This window comes from Tiliqua scincoides, chromosome 6, assembly GCF_035046505.1.
Source record: "Tiliqua scincoides isolate rTilSci1 chromosome 6, rTilSci1.hap2, whole genome shotgun sequence".
NCBI classification, from domain to species: domain Eukaryota; kingdom Metazoa; phylum Chordata; class Lepidosauria; order Squamata; family Scincidae; genus Tiliqua; species Tiliqua scincoides.
Genome location: NC_089826.1, coordinates 27329814 through 27346288, shown reverse-complemented (window position 1 = coordinate 27346288; position 16475 = coordinate 27329814). Strand labels below are relative to the sequence as shown.

The 16475-nt window shown below is 44.3% G+C and overlaps 1 protein-coding gene across 1 annotated transcript in view; it reads left to right on the top strand.

Moving 5' to 3' along the window:
• Positions 1-16475, top strand: part of LOC136655607 (bifunctional heparan sulfate N-deacetylase/N-sulfotransferase 4) — a 138527-nt gene that overhangs the window by 21883 nt on the left and 100169 nt on the right. Inside the window, exon 2 of the mRNA XM_066632185.1 lies at positions 15043-15130. Within this exon, the coding sequence (XP_066488282.1) occupies positions 15043-15130 (88 nt within the window). The remainder of the gene's footprint in view (positions 1-15042; positions 15131-16475) is intronic.

Sequence of the window (16475 nt, the reverse complement as noted above, 5' to 3'; positions counted from 1 at the left end):
AATGAAATATTGCAAGAGACATATATTTCAGGAAAAATATGAGTACCTGCCCTCCTGATACCCAGCCTCTCTCCTATCCCTTCCTCACTCTGATGCTCCCATGCAGGATATTAGCCTGCTGATAATGAAAACAAAACCTACTTTTGGTGGTGTTCATGGGATTGATGGCCCAATTTTATTCAGGATTAAGCTGACATGACTTTGCAGAAGGCACTTCTGCTGTCACAGAATCCCTGCCGACAAAGTGTGCTGTGCTCCACTGGTGACCATTTTAGGAACACTGTTGCATGGGGTGGCGGCACTCCAGGACCATTGCACCCACTGGAGGGGTGGAGAGAGAGCAAAACAGGATGGGGAGGGAGCAGGGAGGGGCAAAATGGAGTGGGGAGGGGGTGTGATGGGGCAGGGCGGCTGCAGGAGGGGGCAAAACAGGGGTGATGGGGCAGGGAGGCTGTGGGAGAAGGTGGATCCTGCACTGAAGGTTCATGTCAGATTCTATCCCCTCCAGCAGCAGCCTTGCCATCCCTTTTTTCTCTTTGGTCTTACACAAGTGAAATCACTAGGGCAGCTCCGAGGAGACCTATTGTGAGTCAGGAAGCTTACAAAGGGGTAAGGGAATTTAAATTCACTTTCCTTGCTAAAGCCTCCCAATTTGACCCCCTCCTCCCCACACACACTGGATACAGTGTGCCCATTTTTGCTGCAGCTGCACAGAATTGGGCTCTGAATAACCTGCCTATAAAGCACTTGTCACTGAGTTAATTTTCACTAGTGTGTCTCCCGTATTATTATATTCTCAGCTATAGCCCAAATTCCTGTGTCTGTTTTTAGATCCGGAATTTTATGAGCAGAATGCCAAATAACACTTTTATGAAACATTTATACTGCCACCAGAAATGTCTAAATGAGCATGAAATGCCTGTAACACATTATCCTTGGTGCGAACTTTTTTTTTTTTTTGGTAGTCTCTAACGGATGAGCGAGTCTCTCCTAATATCGCTGCAAATTAGCTAGGTTGCACTGAATCAAACGAGATAATATTGCTTTTTCTTTTAAAAAGAGTCATCCAAACATAGAGTGCGAGTCCTTTAATAGTACAGAAACTCTGCGTGTGTTTGCCATGCAATTCATTCTGAGATTCAAGAGCACTATAAACACACGTCTGTAGTATTATAAAGTGTAATTTCACTGTATTTGTTATTAGGAAAGGGAATAAGGTTTCCCATATGTTTTCATCATTATTTCTGCTGTAACTGGAAGCATGCTGCTAGTACATTATCTGGAAATAAAAGCAGCCCGGGGGTACTGTAAATAATTCTGGGAGGCCACTGTAGATTGGATATCCATTAACAGCTGGCAGAGGTTTCTTCTGAACACAGAGAAGGAGATTGCATAGCCAAAACAGGGAAAGCATGTAAATCCTGTTACTAATGAAACTCACCATGATATCTTTATGTGGTGCTGAAGCCCATTTCCAATGCGTGGCCTATAAATTGGCTTCAAAGGCAGGTGAGGATGCCCATGGAAGGTGTAAACATGGCAAAGCATATTGATGACGGACAGAGGACCATATGGGGAAAATTACAACAAGGAGACCAGTAAAATGGAGATCCACTAGACTCTTTCTTTTGTGAATGTTTGAGCCAGTTCAAACAGTGCTCTGACTACTAGCCTCTCTCCATGAAATTTGCTCCATCTACTCTGAAGCTTTTTTTGCTTTATTGCAAAACATTGGCAATATTTGTCTCACAACATTTGTCTCACAGTTGACAAGCTGCACCTGCTGAAATTCCCTCCTTTGCACAATCGTTAAAGGTTCAGGAGCCCTAAACTTGAAAGGATGGCCACCCTTGCCTTACTGTGTGGGGAAGTGGTTTGCCAGAAGTGCCACTCCACATACACTGCTAATACTAAACTTTGCAATACTAGCATTGCACATCCAGTGATTGGGATTTTTTTAATCAAATAGCACAGGGAGGGAAACCATGGCAGGAGGATAGGGCAGTGGTTCCCGAACTCCTATGGCAGAGTTGGGGAGCATTTAAATGTTTGCAGGGGTGGGCCAATGGCAGCAATGCAATCCCCAGGACTGCACCACTGCCAGGGTCAGAAGGGGAGTGTTTTTACTTACAGGTGTCCGTGCTGGCCTCTGGGTTGTGTAGGGAGCCCAGTGGATGCCTCCACAGAGCTCCCTACGGGCGCAATCCTAACCAACTTTCCAGTACTAGCATAGCTGTGCCAGTGGGGCATGTTCTGCATCCTGCAGTTGGGGGGCAGTCACGAAGGCCTCCTCAAGGTAGGGCAATGTTTCTTCCCTTCAGGGCCTCAAAGAGGAATTTTATTAGGGGGTACAAAGTTTCTTTTGGGCCCCTTTGCAAAGGAGGAGGGGTGAAACAGTGGGGGAGGGGAGGGGAGGGCCAGGGAGAGGGGGGTAAAGGGGGTAATTTGTAACCGGGTCCAGGGTAAGAAAGGGGACCCAGGAGTCAAAGGAGGGGGCCCAGAAAGTTCTATCTCACCTGAACGTGCTGTCTGCGCACGATTCTGGGGATACAACTACAGACATGCACTGACAACTGCTGCTGCAAGTCATCTACCCCAGGCCTTGGAATGCATCCATGACCCCCCTTAACACCGTGTCATATCTGGGAGGAAACTGGCCTACTACAGTAGCTCTTTGGCTTGTGAATCTGATAACCATGAAGGAGTGTATAGAAGCACAGGGACCCAGCTGTGGGGCTACAGCTGCTGCAGAAGTTCATTTTGGTGCACACAGCAGACTGTCCATTCTAATGTGAGCCTAACAATGAGGATGCTAATTTTCTGCAATGGATTTTCTATATTTCACAGATTTTAGAGAGACTTAGGAGTATGTTTGGTTTTCCGTATTACTTTAGCTGCCAATGCCGTATGAACAGGTAGACCTGGGCTCTGCATCAAGAAGCCTGGTAGACCTGGGCTCCAAAGACTATTCCGGCTGTTAGCACCCTCCCCCACCCTATTTTGTTCCCTGTCCTGCCTGCCCATCACACCCTTCCTCCTTTGGGAAGGGGCCCAAAAGAAACTTTGTACCCTCAGATAAAATTCCTCTCAGAGGTACTGGGGGAGGGAGTTGACGGGTGAGCAGAATGGGGGCAGGGAAGGGTGAAATAGGGTGGAGGGGAGGGTAGAGGCAGCTGAAATAGTCTCTGGAGCCCAGGTCTACTAACTCATGTGGCATCAGTAGGGTTCCCAGCATCCCCCGTCGTGGTAGTGTCCCCAGCATCCCATGCGGGCAACAGGTCTGAGTAGATAAGAAAACATAAGATCTCAGGAAATTTCTGGGCCCCCTCCTTTGGCTCATGGGCCCCCCTTTTGACCCTGGGCCCAGCTACAAATTACCCCCTTTACCCCCCCCCTCTCCTAGGCCCTGGTTCCCTTACCCCAAAGTTGCATTGCCCTTATGTCAGTGCTGGAAAGTTGGTTAGGATTGCGGCCTCAGTCTCTGATCGAGTAAAAATAACAATTGAAAACCACTTCCCATTTTTAATTATTAAACAGGAAGTGATTTCCGATAGTTATTTTTTACTCAATCGGAGACTTGGGGACCCCTGCAGAGGCACTTACAGGGAGGCCCTGTGGCAGCAACTGCACACCCCCCCCCCCCCAGGGACCAGCATGGACACCTATAAGTAAAAATACCCCTCTTCTGACTTTGGCAGCAGCGCGATCCTGAGGATTATGTCACTGCCATAGCTCCATTCCGCCCCTTACGGAGCTAGAGCAGGGCTTCCCTGGCTGGTGGGTCAAGACCCACCAGTTTGGGAACCACTGGGGTAGGGAATTTTTGTTGGTAAAAAAAGGGGGGAAGCAGACCAATCACCAAAGGCACCCCTTTACCTATGGTACAATACACTACTTAGCTAGTTGTTATCGAACATACACAGGAGTGGTCAAGGTTTCACATGAAATATACTACTCACTGTTTCATAGCTGCATATACAATTTTCTGAGTGGTCAGGGGTTCTGTCTACTTTGGAACAAAGAACTCAAAAATCTGTTCTCCTTGAATAGAAGTGTGGGGGCGGGGGTATGATATGCCATTGCGGAGACAGAGCACATCCCACACAATCCCTCTGTGATGGTCTGGAAGGAAGAGAGGGTGTCTGGAGAAAGGGAGGAAAGAAACAGAATTAAGAACAACACCTCCTGCCAGAATCCTAGAAGGCAGGTAAAAGATCTCAGATGATTGGATAGTACACTGCTCTCCAGAGTCCTACATTGCATCAGAATGCCAACGATTGTATTACTTTGTCCCTGCCATGGTTCTGATCCTGATCACCTCACATGGCATATGGTTTTAAATGGAAAATATGCTTCTGGACAACATGAAAGTTATGCTAATCACCTGAGAATGAAATTGTGTCTTTGGCCAATTGCAGAGGTGTAATCGTGGGAGAAAATCTGCCTTTCTCTCCTACTGGTGGACTTTACAGAAGTGGCTGGTGGGTTACTATGGGAACCAGGATGCTGAACTAAATGGGCCTTATGCCTGATCCAACAGGGCTGGTCTTAGAATTGGCAGTGTTTGTATGTAATGTCTCAGTCCTAAACTACTCCTTGTTAATCAGCTCCATCTGCATGTGTAGTCAGATGTAAGTTTTAATGGGACTTACTCTCAAGTGCAAACTTTTGGCTTCTTCTTCCATTTAACAGCTGTAAATTGGCATAACAGTCAATAGCAACAGTATATTTTGTTACCTTGTGTGAAAATTGTCTTTGGTAATTACAAATTATAATTGAATAAAGACTTTACTTGACAATCTTAGCGAGGTAGATGATTGTATCAAAGATTATACTAAAATATCTGAGAATTTTGAGATATAAAAGCTAGAGCCGAGTTCTCAAAGGAAATTTTTAAGCTCAAATTAGGAAAAGGGAATAAGGTTTCCCAAAACCACACCTTCCCATCCATTTGCCTTTTTTGCTCCTGCTGCTAGGCGTCATAGGAAGCCAGGGGCAGGGGGATCAAAGTTCCAGGATTTCCCCTACAGCTGGTGCAACAATGAACATAAGAACATAAGAACATAAGAACAGCCCCACTGGATCAGGCCATAGGCCCATCTAGTCCAGCTTCCTGTATCTCACAGCGGCCCACCAAATGCCCCAGGGAGCACACCAGATAACAAGAGACCTCATCCTGGTGCTCTCCCCTACATCTGGCATTCTGACTTAACCCATTCCTAAAATCAGGAGGTTGCGCATACACATCATCGCTTGTACCCCATAATGGATTTTTCCTCCAGAAACTCGTCCAATCCCCTTTTAAAGGCGTCTAGGCTAGACGCCAGCACCACATCCTGTGGCAAGGAGTTCCACAGACCGACCACGCGCTGAGTAAAGAAATATTTTCTTCTGTCTGTCCTAACCCGCCCAACACTCAATTTTAGTGGATGTCCCCTGGTTCTGGTATTATGTGAGAGTGTAAAGAGCATCTCCCTATCCACTCTGTCCATCCCCTGCATAATTTTGTATGTCTCAAAATGGCATCATCGAAATGCTTAAAACTGCTTTTCAAAAGACTTTAGCTGAGAAGAGGCATCAGGCTCAGTAGAAGGTAAACTGAGAACTTTGCCTAGGGTTATAAATTAATGTCTATATATCATAGTCTTTCCCAAGGACATTTTGAGAGTTCATGGAAGGCAACAATCCCAGGGAGTTGGTAAATCCCAATCCCAGGATTTACCTGGGAGTAAATCCTGTTGAACACAGTGGGATCAACTTCTGAGTAGCCATGCATTGGGTTGTACTATAACAGCACAATCATATGTACGGCTACTCAGAAGTAAATCTCAGTGTTCTATCGGGTTTATTCCTAGGACAGTGTGCATAATATTACATCCTAAATATACCTTTCTCAGTCTGCCCAGCCTCCCCACCCCGGTCTCCACCCTGTTCCTTCCCTCCCCTTCCCATTCTGCCTACCCCTATCTCCTGCCTGCCTCCATGCTGACTTACCAGCACTGGGGGAAACACTGCCTCAGTTGCTTCCCACTTGTGATGGGGGCCGAGCTGTACCAAATGGCTTGCTACTGTTTGTGACAGCAGAAAGGACCTTGTGCTGTTAGAATGCTAGTTCTGGCCACACAAGGTCCCAATTGCATTGAGGCCAGAGAAACTTTAGATATGATGTCTTGATGGAATGAGGAGTTCAGTCCCTCGTTTCACTCAGTAAAATGATGCCTCCCCCGCACACACACACACACTCACAAATGCCCTGCCTGCAGATGGAGTGGTGATCATGCAGAGAGGTTGTCTCAGCTCAGCTGTCAAAATAAAAACAGGTCTTTCTGTGTGCAAGGCCTCCATCTTGTCCCTTCTAAAAGTTGTTTCTCTGTCCTCTGTATTTAGAAACTGCTGAGTAGATCACTTAAAAAAGACCCAAAGCTTTGTTGGTTATAGGACTTTTGGCTGATTCAGGGGTTTTTCAAATGCCTCTTACAGCTCTTGCCGGCTACATTAGACAGCATCATGTATTATGCTAGGGTAAGGAAATAAGTCTGGAAAATGCATGGTTGCTGAAAAAAAATATGTAGAGTGAAAAGCACTTAGAGTAGTTAAAGGAAAAAGAATATTCTGTGGTTTTGCAACTCCTTGGAGACAGGTTCAGCGTTCTACCATTAATCTCTGAATACAAACAGCTTTTCTACCCTGCATCAAACTAGATGTAAGATTACAGTATTGATGGTTTTTCTCATGAAAGAAAATTCAAACAACTCTACACATGTTTCAATAAGATTGTGAAAAGACAGGAACAATGAGCTGCCATACTGGGGGTGGGGGGGAAGAAATCCAGTTATTGGCTTTAAAAAAATTGAGCCAATAACTTCAGTCATTCATCAAAGGACCAGAATTATGTCCCACCTTACTGTCCCATGAAATCTTCCCATCTTTCTCTTCTCCTTTCTTTCTTTTTCCTTTTTTTTTCTTTATTTTAGCTGGTTCTCCATTTGCAATATACAGTACTTTATTTATTTATAGTGTTTTTATCCCGTCTTTCTCCCACACCAAAGGAACTCAATGTGGCTAACAATTAAATCAATGCATAAAATCAATACAATATTAAAGCAATTAAAACACTAAGGGCGCAATCCTGACTGCACCTTGGGCTGGCACAAGTCCATGGCGCCAGCCCAGGAGGGTCACAAACGTGCCATAAAGCATTTTGCGCCTTCTGGAAAGTTGGCTGGGCCGGCACAGGGATGTGCATCCAGCCTCCACACCGACTAGAGGAGGGAGGGTTGCATTGGCTGAGCTCGGCCGATGCAGAGGACTGGGTTGGGCAGGGAGGAGGTGGGTAGGACGTGAAAATGAGGTGTTCCATGGTGTGGGGAGGGCAGCCAGAGGGTAGTCCTGGGGGCAGGCAGGGAGCAGGAGGTGGGGCTGGGACCCAGCTCTTATGCCAGATCCCAACCCTGTTCCCCAAGAAGCTTGCAGCTGCTCTGCTCTCTTCAGATTCATGCCACCTCCTGAGGTGGCACAAATCCAAGGAGACCCATTGCTCTGTGGTGGCTTACCTGGGGGTAAGGGGAAGAGTTTCCCCTTGCCTCCAGCTGAGCAACTTCAGACCCCAATCTTGCACTGGATACAGAGCAGGTCTCCTGGCCCACATTGTCCAGCACAAGATTGGATTGCGCTGCACAACAATTAAAACATTAAACCACCCCCAGGTTAATGACAATTAAAAATCATTAAAGAGCGCCAGCCCTCGGTGTCAATTAAAAACCTTCATAGATAACAAGATCTTGAGGCCCAGCCAAAAAGTCTCCAGAGAGGGAGCTGGTCTTAATTCCAGGGGAAGGGAATTCCATAAACAAGGCACCACCACCGAGAAGACCCTATTCCTAACTGCCACCCCCCTCACCTCTGCTGGTGGCAGCCCACCTCAAAATACTTTTGGCTCCCACCTCAATCATGCTTTTCTCTTCCTTGGTGCTGATCCAGAAAATTTAGTATGCAACGGTTTGCTGCACGTACACTGTTGCACATGCAAGATTTTTCCAATGGCTTATCAGCAATAGTTTGATAGTGCTTTACATCTCTCAGATGAAAGAGGTGTGGTGATTGGCACTGGCAAAGGCGAGATTGATTGATAATATTCCAACCATTAGCTTGAGTTGGGCTTTTAGGGCATCTTACAGTTAAAGAGGTCAAACAGATAAAAGAATTTTAATGATAATAGAAACTAAAGACATAACAGCAATAGACTAAAATGAGTCATTAGCATGTGCTCCCTTGGACAATCACTTTCTCTCGGACAGCACAATCCTATGCATGTCTACTAAGAAGTAAGTCCAATTGTGTGCAGTGGCAATTCCAAGAAAGTGTGCATAGGATTGCATCCCCAGTGTAAGCAAATGGGGGGGGGGTGAACTATGTAAGTAGCTCAAATGTGTGGGGGAGTGGTTTGCCAGAGATGCCCCTCTACATACACTGCTAATACTAAACTTTGCAATACTAGCATTGCACATCCAGTGTTTGAGATTTTTTTTACTCGAATTTGAGAACCAGGTAAGTCTTTGCAGGGGTGGGAGGCCGGCACCGCAGCGATCACAGTGCTACTTCAAAGAAGAGATGCAGTGATAACTACAGTGCCATCATCTCAGTACTATCACAGCCACTCTCCTTAAGGGGGAATGGACATTTTTTGGTTCTTCTGATGGGTCACAACCCACCAGTTTGGACCAGATTCTCATCAACAATGTTCAACCTTAAATTTGTATTCGGCTCAGTTATGAGAAATAAGTGACAATTTCAGGATGAATTAGGATAATAAAACCACTGTATCAATTCCAGTGATACTAGTAATCTGCTGGATCAAGCCCAAGGCCCATCTAGCCCAGCTTCCAGTTTCCCACAGTTCCCCCCTCCCAGCTGCCTCCGGGTAGCCTACAAACTAGGAACAATAGTACATTCCTCTCTCAGCATGCCTTCTCTGACTAGCATTCAGAGTCGTACTGTAAATAAACCATAGGCAGTGCACAGCCATCTTGACTAGAAGCCATTGATATATCTCTCCTACATCACATTTGTCTAATGCCCTTTTAAAGTTACCTAAGATAGTGGCCATTACTACCTCCTGTGACAGTGAATTTATTAATTATAATTAGATCAATCATGCTGTAGGAAAATTTTGGTTGCCCTCTTCTCTGGATGTATGTATTGATGACTGTCTTTGTGTTAGCTGTAAATGTACAGTGATGGTACAGAAACAAAAGTTGTGCTAATTTCACCTACAGAGAGAGTGTGTGTATATTTGTCACTGACTGTTGGTTTGAGAATTTGAGCATATATGAACATAGGAACTGCTTTTAACATATTCGGGGCAATGATCCATCTAGCACAGGTTTGTCTCTCTCACACACACATGAACATCAGTATCCCACACGCTCACTTTCATTTAAGTTTAGATAGGAGCATTAAAGGGAAATGCACCAATATTTTTATTTCAGAAATATTCAGAAATCTTCGATATTCAGAAAACTAACATGTGGAGCCAGGCTGTCCCTAAAATGCACTTTAGTCCCTTCTATGCCCCCCTCCATTATTTTTTTCTGGTGCTGCCATTGAGGGTTCATGAAACAAAGTTAATTACAAACTGCAATTCTTGCTTCAGATGGACCACTCTCTCCGACATAGTCCATCTGCTTTCCAGGATAAGTGACACACTTCTACACTCAGTCTTTGAGCTTTACAAGATGTTGTTATCAGTATTTTAACACAAACAGCTTAACTCAATTGGGTGCTGCAGTACTAGCAAAACTGACAGTCAATAACTCATGAGTAATTGGTGTATTTGTACTGGGTTACACCATTCATCTCACTCAACTGAAATTGGTTACCTATAGAAGATGGGCTGCAGTCCTGTACCCTGAATTATGGGCAATTAGTTCCTAGACAGTTTTCTGATTCTTAGATTTACGAGAAAGCAGCACAAGCAGTTTTTGTTTGTTTTTTCCCTACTACTGCTCTTACTACTGATGTGAAGATCTGGAAGTAATTAAAAATTTTATTCTCTCTCAATTTTTGCATATTCTCTCTCAATTTTTGCATAATCATTTTCTTATATGACATAGGAAATAATGAAATCCTACCCTTTCCTGAATTTTGGCCATGTTATAAATTAGTCAACATTTAGAAATACATTCAGAAAGTTTAGCTAACATGGGAAATTATACCCAGAGATTACACATGAAAAATACTGCTTTTTAAAAAAGTTTTTATAAAGTGCTAACTCTTTTTTTGTCTCTAACATTTATATCTTACTTTCTAGTCAATGCAATAAAATAACACAATAGAATCACTAACAGCCCAATCCTACGCTTCCCAGCACCTGCTGGAGCAGTGGCGCTAAAGCAGCTAACGCTGTATCCAGCAGGTGGTGGGAGGCCACCAGGAGTCTCTTTGGAGGAGGGGAACTGTTGTCCCCTTCCCCTGAGGAAAGTTCTGGCCCCGGCAATGGGTCTCCTTGCATCTTCACTGGCTATTTTGCCAGTGCAGACGCAAGAGCCTCCATGTTGGGCCTTCTGACCCAACATGGAGTTCAGGATCCAGTGGAGTAGGACTCTACCAGTCCCACCCCCCTCCCTCCCCAGTTTCTTTTCATGCCCTGCCCTTGTTCCACCCTTTTTCCACCCTCTCCCTGCCCCCCAGAGGCCACACCATCGCCTGACTATCTGCAACATAGCAGCCCTCTGTGGATGTGAGCTGTACTGATATGCTTGCTAAAAGCAAGCAAAAAAAAAAAAAAGGATCATCCAATGCCTTATCTTGCTCCTGGTATAGTCTTCAAACATGGAAGTGCAGGACTTCCAGTTTGATTTACAGGGACTGTGTGGACAAAAGAGCTCCTTCATGAGTGCAATCATTTAAATCAAACTGGAAGTCCCACATTTCTACAATCGACAAAACCCGCCAGGAGTGCAGTATTTATAGCATTTCTTTTATCTGCAACATAGCATCAGCTCTTTATTTTACTTAGCCCACCCTCTCTCATAAGCTCAGTATCATCCATCTAACACAGGGGTCTCCAAACTTTTTGACCAGATGGCCACATGAAATATCTGGCACAGTGCTGAGGGCTGGAAAAGAATTTAAATATAAAATTTAAATAAATAAATTAGAGATGGAACTTAGATGAATGAATAAATGAATGAGTGGGCTCATTCACTCAGACTCTCCAGCCCTAAGAACACCCTCCAGATGTATACATGTGAATGCGCAGAGAAAAGTGTATGTTTTCGCCCAAGTTACTGTGATGTTTCTGTATCCCTTTGTACCCACAGATCACTGAAAAAGGTCATCACTTAAGTTGCATCCATGCATGTCACCATAGCTGCTCAGGTTATCAAAAACGCTTGCCTTACTTTTCTGATAAGAAATATGAGATTAGTGTTTTGTTTTTTTGTTGACTCAATTAATCTGGCATCTGTCCTCTGCACTTTTCTAAATCATTCCTCATGCAAACAAGGGATCTGGCTTCCACAGAGGTATTGATCCATGCAGACCTTTGGGTTAGGAATAAAGCTTCTTTAATTACTTTGGTTGACTTTTGGTTTTTGCAATGTCTTGGGAACTCGAGCTCCCCATGTTTTCGGGTTATCACTTGGCTTCTATTTAGGGCTTTTCCATGATGCCCAGTCCAGGCTGGCCGGCCTCTACTTGGCATAGAATACAGAAGAGAGAAAAGGCTATTCCTTCAATTTCTCTGTAGATTTGATAACTTCTTCACTCTCCTTAGCTAGAGGTGTTTTGACCTTTAATTAAAAGGCAAATTTGTTGTCTTCCATTCAGAAGACAGCAAATAATGATCTCATTAAAATGAGGTTAGTGTTCAGGCCTTAGAGCAATAAGAGCTGAAGTCTCATTAGTAGCTAACAATCCAGAACACAGTGCATAAATAAAGCTAATATGGCTGAGCAAAATGCCTTGGTGCATTAAATTTGAGCAGAATCAAATGTTTACAGTCAGTGATGTCTGGGGCATGAAGTTTTAATGTACTTAATAAAGGAAAGCAAATTGCTTCCTATTAGCCATGAAATGTTCCCAGAGAAATAGCCCCCCAAAAAGTTTATTATGCAAATGAAGGAGATGGTTGTAATTAACCAGGACATTGTGGGAAAATATCAGTCGGGCTTAATAGATGCAGCAATTATGAAGAATAAAGACAAGGCCGCTCAAACCTACAAAACGTAATTACATGGATGAATCTAAAATCCTGCTGAGTGGAAGCACAGTATAAATAAATAAACATTCTTCTCCTATGGACACTGAAGAGAGATTCATACTCCTACCGACAAAGCAGGGAAGCAATTAATATAATGAAACTCCTAGTTCCACAAAGATGCTAGGCAGCTTCATTTGAGCTTCATTTGATTACTTTTTTGAATTTTCAAAATTGCTACACTGAGCACCCAGATGCAAAGCCTCCTGAATGCAGATGCCATGTTGTGCCTGTGTGTGTGTGCTTTCATTGTGAAACAAGATTTATTCCATCAGCTTTGAAAGACGCTGTTATGGCTTAAAAACCTGTAATGATTAATTGCAAAACTACATGGATTACTTTGGGAGGGGGGAAACTTTCCTATTTAAAAAAAACAACAGAAACAAAACACTAATTAGCAAAGAGTTTTATATATATATTACAAGATCAGGGCAGTCTAACTTCTGGCAGTCCAGGGGTGGACTGTATGGCATGTTCCTCCAACTGGGCAGACCCAGAAGGTAATTTGCACTGGTGTGATGACATCAATGCCAATTCTGCGTTCTGTACCACCAAAGTCCTTCAGCAGGCTCAGTCAAAGGAGGCAGAGTTGGTGATAGGGACAGCAGGGCTTTTCGAGAATTCAAGAATCGAGAGTGTCACAGCAGGGCAACCGAAAAGCCGCTGAAGTGGGAGGAGGTGGCAGGCTGTGGTGAGACTTTTGGGGATTGTCCAAAAGGTAACTTTGTGACACTAAAGGCAGTGTTTTAGTATAATTACCCCCCCTCTCCTGAATTTTCAGATAGGTTCATACAGCCATACATGAAAAGTACATACTGAAACCATTTAACATTAAAGGAAAGTTGCATTATTTATTTTACTATCAATATTTCCATTTAGAAATCCTCAAGGGGCTGACATGGGAGTTCTGGTAGCCTTTCATCCAGGTATTAATGGGGCCAACATCTGCTTAGCTTTAACAATTTCACATCATCAGCAATGCTCACCAACAATTAATTGAGCATCGATTTCACTCTGTCCACTAACAAACTAGTCACAACTTTTCTGTGTTGTTTACACTGGAGAATATTATGCTAAAATACAATGGGCCATTATAAGTGCCAGTGGCATGCATTTCCAAATCAGGTCAATTTAATCCAATTTAAGTCCAATGTGTGTCTGTGTGTTCCTGTTTTTGTTGTTGTTGTTGTGATTTATATCCTGCCCTATCAAAGAAAAAAGTGCTATTAAGTTTAATGACATTATTTTAGAATATGTCAGTTTCCTGAAAAATAAGTGCTTCAAAATAATAAAGCAACAATCCAAACACAATGGCAAATGAAACATAATAAAATACTACAAACCACAGTCAATAAGTTCATTTCTTTCAGAAGGGATAAAACTCCACAGTTAACCAGTACAGGTTGAAACTAATTATTCACGTGGGTTCTGTTCCTCAAGAGCTCAAGTGGATGGCAAAAAAACGCACTATAGCAAATCAATTTTAAAAACAAAGTTTCTTTGCTCCAGTGATTTAAAAACAGCCTTGCTGACCTTTGTGATGTAAGATAAGAATCATTAAGAAGACAATCCATCAATCAGTCATCCTCTAAGAGCTTACAAAGGCGCTACACTCAGCCCCTCCCTTCACCAATGCAAAATGATCACCTTTCTTTCACGTGCTTAGGGGGAAGGGAGGGGTTGCCTGGAGACAGAAGGATTAATGGATTGTCAGCCAGCCCCCCCCCCTCTCTCTCTCATTAAGGAGGCTATTGTTAAAGGACTGTTCAGTTTTTTAAACTGATTTTAAAGGGTGCATTTTTCCCCTTCTCCAGGGATCAGCACATCCCTTCTCATTTGCAGGGGCCATTCGTGTTAAGTCAAATCCGTGTATAAAAAATCCATGTATAAATAGGCTGGACCTGTACCATAAAATGACGGGCAGCCCAATCCTAACCTGGGCTGGAACAGGCAGGCCAACTGGCTTGCATTGTATCCAATGCCGGTTAGGAGTTGACTGTGGCGCATCGGAGTAAGGAAATATTTTCCCCTTACCCTGTGTCAATAACCAGCCACCCCTATAGGGCTATTTGGATCTGCGCCACCTATTTCACTGGTACAAATCCGAGCAGCCCATGTAAGGCTACCAGGCCCAGGAGTGGGGGTTAGGATTTGGCATGCACTGCCACCACTGATTCCACCTCTCCCAGGCCTGATCCGCCTCCCATTTTGACCTTCCCCTGCTCAAAAATGTCCCTCCCCACGTCTGTTCCGCCCTCCTGCCATCTTTACCCCTTGTGCTGCCCTGGCCGGTGCAAACTTACCCCTTCCAGGTGGCATGAGGGCTGGATCCTGCCTTCATGAGCCGGCAGCAAGTCGGTGCAAATGTGCCTTATGACACGTTTGCAACACTCAGGAGCAGGCCCCAGCTCTGAGTGCTGTTTGGATTGCACCCTATGGCAATATAGCCTATACACACATAAGAGAGAGAGAGAGAGAGAGAGAGAGAGAGAGAGAGAGAGAGAGAGAGATGTTTGTATAATCATATAACATATGTATTGTATATTGTGACTATGTTTTATTTGCAATAGTTGAGATTAAAGTGTTTATTCTTAAAAAAAAATGAAAACAAAAAGCATTGGCATCTAGTAGCCAATGTTAATGAGGAGACTAAAGCATGGTAGGGGAGACTTCTACCTGCACATATTTGTTAGGATTCTTAATTTTATATCTCAATAAACCTCTGTTTTAAAATGAGGTATTTTTTTTCCCTCTAAATGCATGCTATTTCTTATTTGTTTCAGGCCTTACTAGAGACTCAAATTTTACTACGCACTCAGGTTGCAAATTTTACCTTCAACCTTGGATTTTCAGGAAAGTTTTACCACACAGGTAAGAAGAAATTGAATAGCTTCAGGAGGCAGTTAACTGAGTATGTGAAAGTGAATTTGTCTGAGCATGCTCTGTAGCTAGCAATACGGAACTGAAGTTAAATTTCACAGACGTCTGACGCTGTTGCAAGTTTCAGAAATGAAAGATCTGAGAATCTCTCTCCCAAAATCTAGACCGGAACTCTTTGGGATATTGGTCCCTCCAGAAAATCATCCTGTAAAACATTCACTGATGTACATCTTTTTTGACAAGAACAACGTTTCATAGTGACCCAAGCATCTGGTTTTTAATATATCTGATGTAAAGAGCAAAAGAACTTTGATCTCAGCAGGGCCAACAGCAGCCCAAGCCACCCTTGGACAGCTGTCAAGGGCCCAGTGTCCCCAGAACACACAACAGATGACTGATCCTGGGGGAGATAGGACCCAACCAGGCCCCTTACCACACTGGTGGATGCACGTTTCATCATTTCCAGTGGGCTGGCAGCAGCAATAGTAACATTGTAGCTAGTGCTGCAGCCCACTCTACTGTTCCCCCCTGCCACAGTATCTCATGTAGTATCATGTAAATATTCCATATTGCTGTCTGGAAAATTATCTAAGAACAAAACAGGGTAGGGAGCAACCATTTGCCACAACATGGGGGGAGCGGCAGGGGAGTAGCTAGAAGGGGTGCATGCTGCACTGGGCTACAGGCTGCCTGGGATCAACTGTCTGGTCGCCCGCCCACGCAGTTCCACCCCCTGTAATTGCTGCTCACACGTCTTGTAAAAAGTGCCAGAAAGAAAAAGGGCACCCTTTGCAAGGGGGCAGTGGGGACTGCAGTCTGACTGCTTGCTCGCATTGCTCCAAGGGCTTGAGGGGTTACTGGAGGGCTTGGGGGGCAAGCAGGTGCTGGGGAGAGGTAGCAGAGCAAGGGGAGTGAGTGTTCAGGGACTCTAATCACTGCTAGCCCTCTTGGGGGGTGAGCAGGAGGAGGGCTGGGGTGGAGGGAGGTGGCAGTTTTTTTTCAGTTTAAAAAAAACTGTGGTTGTGATGTCACACCTGAAAGTGATGTCACTTCTGGGTGTGATGTGGGGGGGGCAACCATTTTCAACTCTGCCCTGGGCTCCAGGTTGGCTACTATGCCACTGGGATGGGGCATACCCACATAGGAAGGGGCCTACCAGAAGTCACTTTACCATGGACCCCCTTAAGCCTGGAGCCAACCCTGGGTCTCATGAATATCCGAGGGGGGGATGTGAAATCTGTAATTATGTCTATAAAAGGAGAGAACTGACAAAACTGGCTCATTAGAAACTGAAACAGAATTCCTCTGAAAGGAATTCTTTCTGACTGTATAACTC